The sequence below is a fragment of the Marmota marmota genome, unplaced genomic scaffold, assembly GCF_001458135.2.
Source record: "Marmota marmota marmota unplaced genomic scaffold, marMar, whole genome shotgun sequence".
NCBI lineage: Eukaryota > Metazoa > Chordata > Mammalia > Rodentia > Sciuridae > Marmota > Marmota marmota.
Window position 1 is genome coordinate 2,185,292 of NW_026000205.1, and position 17,924 is coordinate 2,203,215.

A 17,924-nucleotide genomic window follows, 5' to 3' on the forward strand; every position below is an offset into this window, starting at 1 on the left:
GGCCCGGAGCCTGCCGCGCAGTGGGGTACGCGGGGCTGGGCAGAGGCTGAGGAGGCGGAGGGGGCTTGGCTGGCGGAGGAGCGGCCTCGGCGCTGCAGCAGCTGTACATGCCCTGTGTGGCGGGTGAGAGAATGGGGTCAGCGCAGGATGCGAGGACACCTGCCCTCCCTCGGGGGTGCCTCCCTCCTCTCCAGGCCTCCGCCTGGGACCCTTCCACTACCATTAGTCTCTGCCTCTTTCTCCCCACATCTACGCCTGCGTCACCACGTTCTTCCCTTCCTTCCTCAACTCTGCCGGTACCTCCTGGTCTCTGCGGGTCTCCTCCCGCTACATACCCTGGAGAAGGCCAACAGGAAGTCCATGCGGTGGGTGGGCCCCAGACAGTGCCGCAGGCGCCAGTAGACTAGGTGTTCCCAGGCGAAGACCAGCAAGGAGAGGCCCATGGCCACTAGAAGCATGTAGAAGACACCCGCCATGTTGTCGATGTCCAGCTTACTGCTCATCACCTCGATTTTGTCATTGTGGCAGATCCCAGAGAGCCACAGCCTCTCCAGCATCTCGATCTCATCTGGGGAAGGTGGGGTCAGAGGTCACCTGCTATGAACACCCTCTCAGGATCCTCCCCCCTCTGTTATGGGAGTCCACGCCCCCAGCCCTTCATCTAGCAGACCCTGGTGTCAAGGTCCCCAATCTCTCCTTCCCCAGGTCCCAGGGGTCCCACTCTCCCGCCTCCCATGTGAAAATGGAAGTCCCTGCAGGCAGCCCCACCATCCCCCAGGAACTGCAGCAGTGCCAGGTCGATGGGCCGTTTCCAGCGGGAGCCTTTGTGCAGGGCAATGCCATAGCCTGTGGTGGCGAAGACCTTGCCAGAGCCTATGGTGACAAGCTTGCAGCCCTCATCCTTGCGGGCCATGTAGTTGAGCACTGCTGCATCATAGATGAAAGCATCCAGCTTCCTGAGGACAGGGGGCATGAAGGCAGCGTGAGTCCCATTCATTTGCCATCATGACCCAGCCCAGAAGCTCTCTCACCCCTAACCACCAGTCCCTCCAAATCCTAACGACCTGGAGCTCTTGAGCAAAGACAAAGCTCTCTTGTGCTTTAGTTTCAACCTCTGTAAAATGGGCATAATTGCAATATCTCCAGTCCAGAGTTTTTGCAAACGCTGGATAATGCTTGATGCAAAGGCGGCGCTGGAGAAATGTTAACTGTGACTTTTGATGAATAATGAACTGTTTTTAATTTTCACTGTAGCCCTCCACAGAAAATCCTATTTTTTTTTTAAGTAGAAAACCTATTTTTTAAAATGGTTCTAGGGGCTAGGGGTGTAGCTCAGGAATAGAGCACTTGTCTAACATGAGTGAGGCCCTGAATTCAACCCCTAGTACCCCTAGTATTTTACAATAAAATACAATGAATAAGAATTTTAAAATACATAAATAAAAGGGTCCTGCAATTTAAAGAGGAGGATTGAGGCTTCAAAGAGAGAATGATAATAATAATGTGAACGACTGCTATGTTGCACATAGACTACACCAGGCATGATCTATCTAGCCTAGAAATCCAGTTAATCCTCACAGCATCCCTATGAGATAGAAACTATGATGTCCACTTGTTTTCAGATGAGGAAACACAGGCCCAGAAACATACCTTAACATACTTGTGTCCTCCCCCCAGGCCCTAATTTCTAAAACTTGGGGGGATGAGAAGCAGGGGTATGGGATTGGTTCTCATGGATGAGACACTGTGGCCCACACCAAGCATCATTCTTCCACAACTGTGGCCAGTCTGTACTAATCTCCATGATTACTGGACTCATCTCAACCTCTCCCAGGAGACTGAAGCCCCAGGGAGCAGGGTCCCAGTTGGTCTCATTCCCAGCCATGGCCAGGGCATAGTTCCTGACACATACAAGGCAGCTGATGAATATCATCAGAATGAATGAATGAGTGAATAAATGAGTCCAGGCCAGGGAACACTTTGTAACAATTCTGTGATATCAGATAAATGTTTATGATCTGTCCAATGAAGGCATCCAGGATGTATTAGTACAAAACTAGCCCTGGAATTCCATTTAGAATATGACCTCATATTTATTTATTTTTTAATGACAGGCAGTGGGGTGAAATTCTGGTCATTTCCTCTGCAGACACCAGACAAGTCCTGAGAGGGAGGTACCCGTCTGTCTAGCCTAGCATTGTCTGAAAGAACCGTCTGCCGTGATGGGATATTCCAGTGGGACTGCCCAACAGGGCAGCCACTAGCCACATATACCTCTTCAGCACCTGAAGTGTGACCAGTGGGATGAAAAGATGGAATTTTAAGTTTCTTTAATTTAAAATGAAACAGTGTTGGAGAGTGCGAGGGCCCAGGGAGTACAAGGTAGGCAATGACACAAGCCTGGAGCCTGGGTTGCAGAGAAAGGAAAGGGTCTTCCAGGGAAGAATGCTTAACCTTGACTTTTGAATTGCTAGCCTGTTTTTTCTGTTTTCAGTGGTGCTGGGGGTTGAACCTGGGGCCTCTGAGTATACACACACATACACACACACACACACAGTTAGGCAGGCTTTATACCAGAACCCTTAGCCTATCAGCTGGTGTAAATCCCTGTGACCAAAAACTCAGAAAAGCTCTGACCGCACACTAACATGGTCACACATAAATGCCTGAAGTGTGTGGGAATGAGGAAAAAAGGCTGAATTAGTCCATGCCCCCGACCCCAACAGGGGAGACAGACTGGGAGCAGCTGCCCCAAATTGAATGGGCAGAGCAGAAGCAGAGTTGGGGTGGAGCAAAGAACACAGAGCTTGAGAATTAGCAGGGTCTCGGGGAGAGCAGTCACTGTCCAGTCCCGAGGCTGGAGAGTGGGGTCTGGGTTAGTTTTCTGTAGATCCAAAAGGTCAGGAGATCCCTGCTGGCATCAGAAATGGACGTGCAGGCAAGAAAAATACCGCCACTGCCTGTGGGTGCTTTTGCCTTGCAGGGAAACTGTAATTTCTCTCTAGGTTTCTCTTTGTTTAGGAAAATGCCCTTGGGGGCGAAAGGTGAACTGCACTCCACTTTTGAGTGGGAAGAATTTGGAGTTTCCAGAGTCAGCCTGAAGAGGAGGAAGGGAGGGGCTATGGACTAGAATGAGATGGAAGGAGATTGTCAAGGGTCCTTAAAGAAATGGGGGCAGAGGGAGAGCCTGAAGAGCATTTAGAGAAAACTAAAAGTTAAGGCTTTCAGTGGTGGAAATAACTGAGGGAATTTTAGGAAGGTGGAATCAAATGATGTTCACTTGTTTTTTTTTTTTTTTTTTTTTTTTGCTTTGGGGATGGAACTCAGGACCTTGAACATACCAGGCACGCACTCCACCACTGAGCTGCACCTCAGCCCAGCATTCATTTTAAATTGTTTGCTCAGTTGTTCTGGGATCTAGTGCCTAGCCCCTACCACCTCCCAAACCTAAATCGGTATTAAAACTCAGCCATTTGCCAGGTGTGGTGGTGGCATGCCTGCATCCCAGTGACTCAGGAGGCTGAAGCAGGAGGATTGCAAATTTGAGGCCAGCCTCAGCAATTTAGAGAGGCCCTAAGCAACTTGTCTCAAAAAATAATCTCTGGGGATGTGGCTCCGTGGTTAAGTGCCCCTGGATTCAATCCCCAGCACCAAAAAACTAACCCTCAGCTGTTTCCTACAGCTTTGGTTGGGGTACAAGTTTGGAGAAAAATAAAAATTCCCTGCCTCTCTCTTCTTCAGTGTTTATTTCCACTCTGTCATCAAGGGGGTCTTAACCTTCGATCTAGTGCCTGTCCCTCCTCAGCTCACCACCCTCCCCTGACTCTCCACTTTACCCAGTATGACTTGAGTTATTTGGGTTTCAAGGCCCAGGCCATTGGACATCTCCTCACCCCTCCTTACCCCTCTGCCCCCATGTCCCTCCATTGCTCTGGGAGAGCCACACTGGTCTTCCTGCTGTACCTGGAACAGGTACAGCTTCCTGCTGCTTGAGGGCCTTTGCATGGGCTGTTCCCCCTGCTGGAACATTCTTCTCCCAGATAGCCACCTGCCTCAACCCCTCACTCCTTCAAAGGTCTGTTCAAAAGACACCTTCTCAAGCCCCTTACCTAATACTGCAGCCTGTAGCCCCCTCCCAGGTCTTGCAAACGCTTTCACCCTGCCCTGACTTGGTGATAGGCACTTACCCCTATGCCTCAGAACACACCAGCCAACGTTTTTATCTTCACTGTACCGCCTGTCTCTCTCCACTGGATTTTCATCCCATGAGGGCAGAGACTTTGCCTTTATGGTTTAAAACTGCATCCACAGGGTCTAGAACAGTATCTGGTATACATGAAGTGCTTAATAAAGACTGGCTGAGTAAGCTGGGCATGGTGTCCTGTCAGTCCCAGCTACGGGAGACTGGCAGAAGGATCTCTTGAGCCCAGGAATTTGAGGCCAGCCTGGGCAACAGAGAGATCCTGTCTGTCTCAAGGAAAAAAAAAAAAAAAAGTGGCTGAGTGAATGAATTCAGGCTGGACGGTGGGCTGGGCCCTGGAGCGGAGAGGTAAGACCTCATTCCATGGAAAAGTGGCCAAGAGGAGTCCTCCTCAGAAAAAAGCAAGAGGAAAACAAGGGACAGTTTCAAGGATTGTACAGGGAAGGGGTGTGTGTGTGTGTGTGTGTGTGTGTGTGTGTGTGTGTGTGTCTATGTGTGTGTATTTCTGTCTTTCCTATTTTAAAAGAAATAAAAATAATGCCTGCTTTAGGGAAAGGGGACTTGAGGTTTGTGCAGCTCCTTTGTGAGTGGGAAACTGAACATGGCTCGTGGATGGGCCCCGGGACAGGCTGGGTGCTTTATTTCCTGGTAGGAGATGCACATCCTTCCTCTCTTGTGAGGTCACGCGCCCTCCCAGCAGCCAGAGCCCTTGTGCCTCGCTGTGAGGGTGGCATTTTCCAGTGCTGTCCACTGGGGTAACCACTTGCCACATCTGGCTATTTACATCAGAAATTTAATTAAAAATCACATTCCTTCGTCACACCAAGCACATTCAATAGCTGGGGACTGCCAGTGGGGCTGCACAAGTCTAGAACCTTCCCATGGTTGCAGAAATGTTCTGTCTATTGGAGATACCTGCCTGTCACTGGAGTCTGCTCGGGGCACACACACGTGGCTGTCTCCTAGTCTGGAATGAAAGCTCCAGGGACTTTGATCTGTTCACTGCTATGCCCCAGCACTCTGGCTTAAGAAGACCTTAATAAATATTTACTGGGTGCACGAATGAATGCCTTTTAACTTCCATGTCATTAAGGGTTATCTTGTCAAGGAGATCATGGCTTATTATTTTCTTCTTTGTTCCTCTCTATATTAAAAAAAATATATATCCCAAGGGCCGGGGTTGTGGCTCAGTGGTAGAGCACTTGCCTAGCATGTATGAGGCACTGGGTTCAATTCTCAGCACCGCATATAAATGAATAAAATAAAGTCCACTGACAACAAAGAATATACCAAAAACTACGTGTGTGTGTGTGTGTGTGTGTATCCCAAGAAAAGAGGACAAAAAAATCCCCCCCAAAACACCATCATTGGGAATTCCAGAAAAAATATGGTTTAGATCACCCTACAGTAAAGTTCAGCAACCCTGCTCAGCACTTATAAGCTTACCACTTCCAGAATTCCAGACCTCCACTCCCAAATGGGAGCAGATACCGAGGCTTACTGGACATCAGATAAAGACACAAAATGAATAAGTGGGGGAGGGGGAAGGGAGCTTTGGTGGAAACAGTGAAGATGAGAAAATATCTTAAAAGAAAAAAACTATAATGTCAGAAAAATAAGATACTACAACTTTGAACCATGATAGGATTCTGTAAAATAGCATAATATGAAATTCAGAAAATACTATAAAAGTCCAGAGACCAAAAAAAGAGTTGTTAAAAATTAATAATATACTTGACTGAGGATGTTGCTTAGCAGTAGAGTGCTTGCCTAGTATGTGTGAGGCCCTGGGTTCAATCCTTAGCCCCACCACAAAATATGTGTGTGTGTGTGTGTGAGTGTTGTATGAAATAGTAGAAATGAAAAGCTTAATAAAAAGGTGAAAGAAAAATGAAAATCTTGCAGGAAGTATCAGAGAAAAATAAGAAAAAGGATAAAAGAAATGGACAGTCTGAGAAGTTTGATATCAAATTAATATGAACCAAAAAAAAAAAAAAGTACAGGGAAATGAATGACAAGGGAGAAACTGTTCATAAAAGAATTCAAGAAAAAACAAATTTCCTCAAAACAAATGGCATGAGAATACAACTGAAATGCAAATAGATCAAGGCATGTTGTTAATAAATGTCAGTATCTGAGGACAAAGGAAAGAATGAACAGACCAAAGGCTTGGAAGTCTGAATAATTTGGGGTTCCTCTCCAGTAATACTGGACAGTAGAACACAATGGAGTCATACTTCCAAATCCTTAGAGGAAATGATCTCTACTGCAGAATTCTATACCCAGCCAGGCTGTCTATTCAGTATGAGGACAAAGACTTTTCAGATATGCAATATCTCCAAAAATATTTCTCCTATATGCCTTTTGTCTGGATGTTTAAAAGCACAAGGGAGCAAAACCCAGGTAAAGTAACAATCTGTGATTCCACAGAATCCAAACTGGGAGCAGGCTAGAAGGCCAAGAGAGACCTCTTCAGTGAAAGGAAATTAAGAGAGCATTTGATGCTTCTGAACATAAAAAGAGATTCAGGTAGTTAACAGAGAATTTGGGTTTGAATTAATTAAGCACAAAGGAAACTCAGCCACTAAGCAACTGAAGGGGAAAAAAAAAAAGACAATTATTAACTCCAGAAAAAAAAAATCAAAGAATTGTGTAGGAGAGGAATGTAATCATGGTTTACTACTTGTGGCAGCTGGGAGAGCATTTACATAGTCATAACATGTAAACACTGAATATTCATCTAGTCAGAATCACAATGTGGGAGGCTGGAAGGATTTAAATAAGAGCATGAGTATGTGCCTTCCATAGTGAGAAGTGGATGGAAAATGCCTAAAACTGAAAAAAAATCTAGAGGTAGCAGTACAAAAATGGTATTTAGAGAAATAGCAAAATGTTACAATGAAAAAGGTGAAAGCAAATTCTTCCAGGTGGGGGACATGGGAGGTAAGCAGATGGGGGCCTGTTGTTTTTCATTTCAAAAAATCTTATATTTTACTTTCTAAACTGTGTGGATGGACAACTGATAAAAATAGAACTAAAAATTAGAAAAAATGTAAAAGGGATACTGGGGGAAAAAAAGAACTCAGCAGAAGCAGGAAATCAGAGCAAGAGGTGACAATGAGAAACACAGGGGTGTCCTTTGTGAATTGGGAGGGGGCAGGGGAGCAGCTCTGGGTTTCTCACTGTGTACACAAGGCAGTGCAGCCCAGAGGCTGGGAGCCTGGGCTGCAGAAGCAGCTTAGGGTTCCAGTCCCAGCCCTGGTGATTAGCAGCCGTGGGAATCTTGCTGTGCTTGTTTCTAATAATATTAACCTAAAATGGTCATGAAAGAGGCAATCAAATTAAAATGAGGGGCTGGGGTTGTGGCTCAGAGGAAGAGCACTTGCCTAGCATGTGTGAGGCACTGGGTTTGATCCTCAGCACCACATAAAAATAAAATAAAGGTATTGTGTCCACATACAACTAAAAAGTTTAAAAATTATTTTTAATTAAAAAAAATTAAAATGAGGTCACAGGGTGGGCCCTAAATCAATAAGACTGGTGTCCTGATAAAAAGGGGAAGTTTGGACACAGAAGCACTTAAAAGGAAAATAATCTGAAGAGAGGAGAGGACACAGCCACCTGTGAGCCAAGGAGAGAGAGGCTTGGAGGGATCCTTCCCTCCCAACCCCCCACGATACCAGGTCTTCCAGCCTCCAGAATGACAGGCCAAAAAATATGCCATCACAGTAGCCCCAGCAAACTAATCATGAGCTAAAATGAGTTAGAGCAGACTTGGAATATAATAAACACTATAGTAAATTAAAAAGACAGTGGGAATGAGACCAAGTGTTGGCAAGGATGTGGAACAGGTGGAACACTTGTACTGCCCATGAGAGTGTGAGCTGCCACAAGCACTCTGGAAAACACCTGGCAGAATCCATCACAGCTGAGCATGTCCCTCCCTTGACCCAGCTGATCCATCGATGGGAGCAACCCCCCCCACCCACACAAAAAAATGAAGGTATACATCCTCCCAATACTTACTATAGTAGCCTGTTCATAATGGCCAAACTCTAGAAATGACCCAAATGTCCTCTAACAGCAGAATGGAAGAATTTGTGGTATATTCACGTAAGGGTATACACAATGGCACACACAGCAAAAAGCCAGTGACCAGGTAACAATGTTGAGAAAAAGACACAAAAGACATTATGTACCCTGTTTGATTCTGTTAAGATGATGTTCAAGCCAGGCGCAGTGGTGTGCCCAAAATCCCAGTGGCTTGGGAGGCTGAGACAGGAAGATCAAGAGTTCAAAGCCAGCTTCAGCAACTCAGTGAGACCCTATCTCTGGTAAAATATAAAATACAAAAAGGGCCTGGGGGGAGGGGCTCCATGGTTGAGTGCCCAGTTCTGGTACTGGTTCAATTCCCAGTAAGGAAGGAAGGAGGGAGGGAAGGAAGGAAGGAAGGAAGGGCAAAGGAGAGCTTTTCCGGGAGCTGGAAAGATTTCCATACCTTCCTCTGGTCCCATGGGTGCATGTGCATGTATAAACAATCAATGGGTGGTCCACTTTTTTGTAGTTTGTTCTTCCTCACTGTATGTATACTATACCTCAATTTTTAAAAAGGATGATGATAATCTATAAAAAGACATGGAATGAGGTCTCCAAGCTATTTTTACTCAGTAAAAGCCGGGAATGTGGTTGACATTTGTATGGGGACAGGGGCATACAGGTATCCTTGGTTCTCCAAAGTCAGGGAGGGGACAGATTCATTTTGTGAGATGGGCAGTTTCCCTGGCTAGTCACTTTCTCACTCTTGCTACCCAAAACTCAGGAACCAAGTGGATTTGGAAAGTGGGGTCTGAATTCTTGCTCCCTAAGGCCAAGGACAAAGTGTGAGGCGTCCCTGTGGATGAGAGGAGGCTGTTTGTAACCAAGCCTCCCCCTGGCAGGTGCTAGTGAGGTCAGGGTGGCTCCGTGAGCAGAGCTGGGAAAAACAGTCTCTGCTTTGCCCAAGAGAGGATCTGGGATTCCCAGGAGCCTTCCTGGAGGGAGGAGCTGGGGAGGGAAACGGTAGAAGTGGGAAGCAGGGAGATGAGCAATGAGTCAGCGCTGGCTGGGGAGAATACTCTGGGGGGTGAGTAAGGAAGTGAAAAAGTCTCCCAGGGGCCAGGGGTGGTCAGATGCCTTTTATGTCTTCTGTTTGTGATGACCACTATGACACTTTTCATTTAGGTAATGCAGACCTGGGCTGCCTGATGCAGCGGCCTCACACTGCTCGTGGCTCTGAGCACTTGAGACAGGAGGTTCTGGACTGGTGGGTGCTGTGGGTATGAAATGCACACTGCATTTCAAAGACTGCATGTGGGGAAAGCTTGGGTAAATGTCTCAACCATGTTGCATTGATTATGTGTCCAAGTAATATACTGGACATATTGGGACAAGTAAAATATATTATGAAAATTAATTTCACCTGCTTCTTTTTATGTCTCTTAATGTGGCCACTGGAAAACAGCACTACCCCGAGGCTCGTTGCATATCTATTGGCCAGTGCTGGCAGAGCTTGGCCAGTCTTCAGGCCCCTCCCTGTCTCCCCACCACACACAGTGGAGGCCTTCTGGGTTCTAGTTCTGGTTCATAGACTCTGAACTTGAGAAGACACACTAGGACCAGTCAGATGGTCCAAGGAAGTGAATTAAATCAGCAAAGAGGAGCTTGAAGCCAGGGTGAACCTGAGAAACTCAGGAACTTACAGAATTCCCAGAAGCGGGCACTGGAGACAATGTTATATAGGTCCTGAGGAGCTTAGAAAAACTTTGGATGAAATCTGAGGTTGGGGAAGAAAAAGGAAGGAAAGAGGAAGAAGTACAAGTAAGAGAAAGAGCAAGAGAGGGTGGGGGAGATGAGAAGAGGAAGGAAAATAGAAAAAAACAATTCTAAATGGGTACTGTCCAACATGACAGCCACAGACCAGATGGAGCTATTGAGCACCTGCACTATGGTAAGTCCAAGTTGAAGTGGGCCTTGAGCATAAAATACATACTGAACGCACCCTCCCAACATCATCTCAATGTTCATATCAATTGAACGTTGAAATGATAACATTTTGAAAATACTGGAGTATTTATATATTTTATATTATTTATATAATATAAAATATATTATGAAAATTACGGGCTGGGGCTGGGGCTCAGCGGCAGTGCACTTGCCTGGCATGTGTGAGGCACTGGGTTCAAGTCTCAGCACCACACATAAATAAATACAATAAAAGTCTAAAAAAAAAATAAAAGTCTATCAACAACTAAAAAAAATATTTAAAAAATATTATGAAAATTAATATCATCTATTTCTTTCAGTGTGTTTCCAAGAAAATTTTAAATTGCAAACCGCTCCTCAGCTCTGTTCTAGAAAAAAAGAATGGAAGGAAACGACACAGACATTAAGAAGGAAAGAGCGATTTTCACTTTAACCACAAGCAAGGGCAACCAAAGGAATCATTTAGTGAGAGGGGAAAAGAGAAATTTAAGAAGGGAAACTTGGTTCCCAGGCAGCCGAACGTGAAGGCTAAGAGCCCTGGACAGAAACAAACGTGTTCTCGCTGCACCCCTCCATCCTTCTGTTCACTAGGTTTGGAAACAGAAGAAAAGGCAGAAACCAGCGTAGGAAGAGTGTTCTGGAAGGAAAGCTAGGCTTTTTCCCGCCGCAGGTGGCCGCACACCTGGGAGAACCTGCCCTGATGTGGGAAGGGCAACGGGACAACCACGTGACCAGGTCCACCCTGGGTGTCGCTGATTGGGCCTGATGTGGGCACCTGACCCTAGCTGGACCAATCAGATCCTTCCTAGTGGGAACGTGAAATTGAACTGGTTTCCCAGAGCCGCTTGACCCCTGCGAGGGCTCCTTGATCCATATTATGGTGGCAAAAATTATTGTTTAGGACCTGAATTGTGTGCTCCAGGGTCGGCAGCAAGTAAGGGGGATAGCTCTTTCAAACCCAGGACCACCTGGTTCTGAAACCACTGCTGTTAGGTGTCCCCAGGATACTGCGGGACTCCCGGGCCTTGGAGGAGCGCTGAACCGGAAGGTGTAGGAATGCGGTCTCCAGGGAGAAAGGAAGCCGCAGGGAGCAACATGGAAGCAAGCACAGCTGCGGAGGAAGATGGCCAGAGAGAAAGTCCCTGTGACCAGAGGCTCAACGCTGAGGCACTTTAGAGGCCGTGGGTTTTAGACATCTGTGGGTTTGCAGCCTACCCCGCTCCAGCAGAAGCTTCAAGTCTACAGGAGGCAGGCATCTGGCAGAGCGCCTGACACATCAGAGGCTCTCCACGAGTACTTGGCGAATGAATGGGTGGATGGATGGATGCACTATGGAAAAATTTTTTTTCCTCATTCTGTGCTGTGTTTTGATACCTGATTCCCTACACTCTATATTTCCCTGAGAATATGGGGAAAGGGGGGCGATGTTCTGGGTTCTTTTTTTTTTTTTTCTCCGTATGGGGGGATTGAACCCAGATGTTTTTATTTTTTATTTTGAGTCAGTCTCACTAAGTTGCTTAGAGCCTCCCTTAGTCGCTGAGCAGGCCTCAGACTTGTGATCCTCTTGCCTCAGTCTTTTGAGTTGCTGGGATTACTGGTGGGTGCCTCTGCACCTGGCCTTGGTTCCTTTTTTTGAAGACTTCCCCTGGGGGCGGTGCCCACCCAGGATCCACACCTCACTTCAAGAATATGCCCTGGGAAGTTGTGGTAGATGGAATGGTGCCCCCCACCAAGGTATCCACTCTCTAGTACCTGGAACCTTTGAATATATTACTTCACATGGCAAGACACTTCACAGATTGAACAGTGAAGGATCCTGAGGTAGGGAGCTTATCCTGCACCATATGGGTGGCCCAGGCAGTCATGTGGGACCTTAGAAGAGGAGGGCAAGAGGGTTGGTCAGAGGAGGAGATGAGCTGATGCAAAAGGAGGTCAGAATGATTTGGGGCCATGAGCCAAGAGTGCAGGCAGCCAGGAAAGGCAGGGACTACGATGCAGTGGAAAGACAGTGAGTCAGGTTGTCTCCTGCGACCCTGAGAGACTTTCTTTTTTCTTCTTCTTTGACAATCAAACTGGGGATGGAAACCAGGGGGTGCATCACACCACAACTCAGCCTTTTTTATTATAAATTTTGAGATAGCCTCGCCAAGTTGCCCAGGCTGGCTTCGCACTTGTGATCCTCCTGCCTTGGCCTCCCTAGGATTACAGATGAGCACCACTGCACCAGCTGATCCAGGCCTAACTTGAACTTAGTAGCCTTTCTGATGGTTAAGAAGGTATATGTGTCCAGGCAGGAGACCTCAATACATCAAGCGTCTTGCTAGCTTGATTCACAAGGTTTAAATAGTTACATATGGATCGAGTCTCCATTGTACTCTTGACCAGGCCCTAGAAAGGTTTGCAGTGCATCTCCCAAAGCCTTAGTAACAAAGAAAAGTCTGTCCCCAACAACATCGTGTCAACGGACCTTCAAGAGGGAAGGACAAGAAGAAAGGGATGCCCTAAAGGGCTGAAGTGGGGCTGCAGGTGTGATGAAGAGGAGCCTGGAGAGAAAGTGCTGGGCTGGGGTACAGCTCAGCTGGCAGAGTGCTCAACTCACATGCACAAGGCCATGGGTTCAAACCCCAGCACCCCCCCCCCAAAAAAAAAAAAAAAAAACGTTGCTGAAGTTAGTATCGGAACTGAAGAGGCTTGCAGGTTTGCACAGAGCAGACAGGCAGAGTTTAGGAGCCAAGAACCCATGTGACTCCCAGAAATTGAGAGAGAGGTTGAGAAGAAAAGTGCAAGAGAGAACTTGCTTGGTGGCAAAACGCAAACTCCACACAGGCTGGGTTCTGGCAGGTGACTTGGCTACCAGGTCTCCATTTCTGACCTCCTCCTCCACCATTTTCTACAAGAGAGGCTGCGTGGCTAACACAGTTAACTTCCCAGCTTCCCTGGCAGCAAGCAACGGCCATCTGATAGGTTCTGGGAAATAGCCAGAAGTCCTCGTGATCAGCTTCCCCAACATAAACGCAAAGCCTTCCCAGAAGCAAACCCTCCAGTCTTTCACCTTTTCTCTTCCTTGCCTGGAAGTAGGTAGGATGTGCCCCATGTAGGGACAGCAGCCTTCTTGAGACCATGAGACAATCAAAAAGAGCATGAAGGTGTATGCTGCAAGCTTGGAAGAACAAAAAAGAGGCAGAGTTCAGCCTGTTGGCTGTCTCTTTGAGCTACCCTGCTGCCCTGGTAGCAGGAGAAAGAAACCTCTGTCTGTTTCAAGACTCCTGACCAAGGCTTGGGTTATGGCTCAGTGGCAGAGCCACATAAAAAGAAGTAGATAATATAAAGGTCCATGGACAACTAAAACACTTATTTAAAAAAAGAAAAACGAAAAGAAAACTCGTGACCCATCTGGGAAGTTCCTTATTTTGCTGTTGTCTATTGTGATCCAGGAACTGTACCTGGCGCAGAGTTGGTCTCTTTATCAAGTTCTAAATGAATAGCTGCCTTCTCTGCTGAAGACCAGTTCCGAGACCACCTGAGCTTTGTGCTGAGCCGCCCCTTTTACTTAACATGCATTGGCTGGTTCCTTTTTCTTGCGGCCCCAATTCTAATCAAGACAGAAGGGTAACAAAGATCCAGTCAGGACCGGCTACCTGAGGGGTGGGCAGAGGATGGGCCTCAGGGAAGATTCTAGATGCCGTGATGGCTTCCCCACTTACTTAGGGTCCCCTCTGTCCATTTTCCACACTGGAGCAGACAATTTAGAAACAAATCAGATCTTGCCCTTCCCTATTCAAATTCAGGTCCACCTGAATGCCCCCTCCCCTCCGTCAGCATTCTGCTCAAATGCCACCTCCTCTGAGAAGCCCTCCCTGAACACCAGGTAAAACTATTCCCACCCAGCCATGCTGCACCCTTCCCTCCTGAAAGCATCTCGCTGCACCCCCTCCATTCTTCTGTTTGCTTATTTAATGTTCGTTTCCTACCTCTAGATGTTAAGCCTCCTGAGGGCAGGAATTGCTGCTCACTGACTGGCATAGGTGGGATAAGAAAATAAATGCCTGCTATGAGGGCTCAGTGGCTATGCCTGTGATCCCAGTGACTTGGAAGGCTGAGGCAGGAGGATGGCAAATTCAAGGCCAGCTTCAGCAACTTAGGGAGGGCCTGTTTCAAAATAAAAAATAAAAAGGACTGGGGATATAGTTTGACGGCAGAGCACCCCTGGGTTCAAACTGCAAAAATTTTTTTAACAATGCATGTTGAAAGGCTAAATACTTAAGGGACAGGGACAAGTTGCTGTTCTCAGCTTTTTTTATTCCTTTTTTTTTTTTTTAGTAGTACTGGAGATTGAACCCAGGGCCTCGCCCATGCTGGCCGGGTGCTCTAACACTGAGCTGTATTCCTAGCCCTTTTTATTTTTTATTTTTTTGAGACAGGCTTCGCTAAGTCGCCCAGGCTGGCCTGGAACCTGCATTCCTCTGGCGTCCTCCCAAGGAGCTGGGACTGGATGAGTGACGTCACACCTGGCCGGCACTCAGCTTTGTTGTGCTTGTGGGCTGTACTTCAGGGACTGAATTTAACTGTATCATGTGGGAAACTGATGTAAAGATGATTAAAAATAACAACCCAAGTATTGCTTCTGTTGTTCAGATCTAATGATGATGATAACAATGATGGTATCAGCAAACACCTACAGGATGCGGGACAGGGTTCTGCATGGATTAACTAACTTACAATGACCTAATGGTCGTCATAATGGGGATGCTCTTGTTATCTGTATTTTACAGAGGAGGAAACAGAATTCAGAGAGGTTGAGTAAGTTGCCCAAGATCACAGAGTCAAAGAAAGGGTAGAGCCAAGATTTGAGTCCCAGGAGTTGGGTCCTAGAATCCATAATACTGCATTTCTGAAAACATCCCAGGAACCCTCCTAGAAGAGGGAGTCCATGGGAGCCCTCCAAGTCCTCCGCCCTCCAAGTTGACCCACCCCAGTCTGACTGATGAGTGAGCCCCGACCCCAGGCATCTCTGAGCATTCCCAGCCCCGCTCCCTGCCCCAGCCCCACTCTGAGCTGACCCTGCCTTGAGCTGCGTGAGCGCTTCTTCCACGCGGGGCTGGTTGTAGCGCACCATGTAGCTGTGCATGTCGGGATAGTTGCTGCGGATATTCTTCTCCGTGGACCCGTTGGGCACGGTCCCAAATTTCAAGGGTGGGTACTGCTCCTGTGGCCGCTGGAACTGGGGCAGGATGCAGAGTTATTAGGATGCCCCCTACCCAGGGACATCCCCAACCCAAGTGCCCCATTCTGGGGGACACCTGCCAATTGGCAAATACCCAGTCTCAGAAGCGTTTTTCAGATTTGCTCACCACAGTAGGTAACACGGTCTCACTCCTGCCCAGCACGCATGGCTGCAGACAGGTAAACTGAGGCCACTGGCCACAGAGTTTGAGAAGCTAGAAGCTTCCAGAGGTCCCTGATGTGCCAGGCATTAACCCTTAACTTGCTGGATCAGGGGTGGGCCCAGTGCTGGGGCTGAGGTCAGTTGCTATTTACCAATCTATTCAGAAATTTTTCACTGTTTTAACAACAGATGTAGCCAGATGGGTGTGGGCTGGCTCAATGGCAGGTGTGTTTATGACTAAAAGTTTCATAAAACCATATTCCCCTTTGCGACATAAGGTAGAGTCAACACATTCTCCTATGCTATTCTAGTCCATTCCACTGGGGGAAAATGCTTAGAGTTGATTTATCAACCTTCTAATAGGTCATGACACCGGTTAACCACCTTGGCCTTAAAGTGTGCCCTGCAGACTGCCTGTCCCCGGTCACACTGCAGCTGCAATGAGGTAAGAGCAGCATCAAGAGGGCATTTGGAGTGAATTGACAAAATAATTTTTGTCTATTGAGTCTAATACATAAAAATCTGGGGCTAACTTTAGAATGTCTTGGTTTTATTTATTTTCATTTTATTTATTTATTTATTTTTGGTACCAGGGATTTGAACCTAGGGGCGCTTAACCCTTGAGCCATGTCCCCAGCCCTTTTTTATATTTTATTTAGAGACAGGGTCTCACTGAGTTGCTTAGGGCCTTGCTAAGTTGCTGAGGCTGGCTTTGAATTGTCTATCCTCTGGCCTCAGCCTCCCGAGCGCCACTGTGCCTAGCTAGAATGTCTGGGTTTTAAATTTTATTTTACTTTCCTAGTAATCCGTTGCTATTGTATTTTACAAAAGCATTGCCTCCGATGGATTAGAAGTTTCAAAACCTAGTCCTTCACTATAGTCTGAGAGATGCTCTGCTCTGGAAAATTCCATTTGGTGCTGCTGCCCCTAGAACACTGGGGGACAGACACCCTCCTCCCCAGGAAGACTTAAATAGTCCATTGAATAGACATGTCCTTTCTCCTTCCGAAACATCCCTTTCTGCCATTCTGAAATTCTCCTTGGGAAGAGATTTCCCTGGGACTCCTCACTGCTGTGCCAACTCTGCCCTCCAACCCAAAGGCTCCCTTCTGCGCCCACACACCTTGCGGTCACTGAGTCCAGACACAGTGTCCACGTATTCCTCCTGGATCATGAAGGCGGCCAGGTTGGCTGTGTAGCTGGCGAGGAAGATGACGGCGAAGAAGGCCCACACCAGCACCATGATTTTGCTGGTGGTTCCCCGGGGGTTCTCCACGGGCACCGAGTTATTGAACACCAGGGCCCAGAGCAGCCAGATGGATTTCCCAATGGTGAAGGTTGAACCACCAGGGCCTGCAGGGCACCAGGACAGGATCATGGACCCCAAGTCCCTTCTGCTCGATGAGGGAGCATAAAAAAACCTACAAGCCCCCAGGGCCTTGGGCATGCCCCCCAGAGACCCTGTTCCACCCCATGGGCTGCTGGGAAACTTAACTGCGTGCAGTCAAGGCAGGTAGGGTAACAGAGGGAGGGGACTCACGCTTGCCCGTGGCCAGGCTGCGGTTGTAGCCTACGGGACTGAGGTACTCAAAGATGAAAACGGTGACAGCGACCACAGTGAGGCACATGACGAACATCATCACCCACACAGCGGGGCTGTAGGGCTCTGGAGACAAGGGAGGTGTGGTCATGGCTCTGCCAGGCAAAGGACTGTGGGGACCACAGACATGTGCACAATTGCAGCCTGGATCTCACCTCTTCCCATTCTGTTCCCTTCCATTCTGTTCCTCAGGCGAGGTGCACTGCTCACACTGAGCCCTGGAGGTGCGGCGCCCCTCAAACAGCCATCACAACCCCTCCTAGATGCTGCCTGAGTCCAGACCCGCCTCCACTCACCCTCTAGGCCATTTATCATGTCCCACGCTATGCCCAGGCCAGCTCCAGGCTTCCATTTGGGGAGTCCCACACCAAACAGTCCCCCTTTGCCATGGCCTGCCCTCCCTCCTTCCCTCTCCTCCTCCTGCCACAGCCTGAAGCACAGCCTGCTCCTGCTCCTGCCCCGATGTCACTCCTGTCCTCTCCCTTCTCATGCCAACACAACTCAGGCCTCCTCTCCTCCCCGGCATCGTCTCCCTGGCCTCCTGACACCGGCTGTCTGGCTCCAGCCCACCCCCAACGTGGCCAGAGATGACCCTGTCCCTCTCTTGTTCGTCACCTCCCATAGCTCCACAGCACTCCCAGGACACTGTCCTGTGGCTCAGCCTTGTCCCACCCTCCTCTTTGGCCTGGTCTCTCAGTTACCCTTCTTTGACCAGC

The 17,924-nt window shown here is 47.9% G+C and overlaps 1 protein-coding gene across 1 annotated transcript in view; it reads right to left on the reverse strand.

The window, feature by feature from the left end:
- The window catches only part of Grin2d (glutamate ionotropic receptor NMDA type subunit 2D), a 30,036-nt gene that overhangs the window by 718 nt on the left and 11,394 nt on the right, over positions 1-17,924 (reverse strand). Inside the window, exons 7-12 of the mRNA XM_015496976.2 lie at positions 17,149-17,274; positions 16,732-16,961; positions 15,283-15,443; positions 769-956; positions 336-568; positions 4-112 (exon numbers count right to left, since the gene is read on the reverse strand). Coding sequence (XP_015352462.2) covers positions 4-112; positions 336-568; positions 769-956; positions 15,283-15,443; positions 16,732-16,961; positions 17,149-17,274 — 1,047 coding nt within the window. The remainder of the gene's footprint in view (positions 1-3; positions 113-335; positions 569-768; positions 957-15,282; positions 15,444-16,731; positions 16,962-17,148; positions 17,275-17,924) is intronic.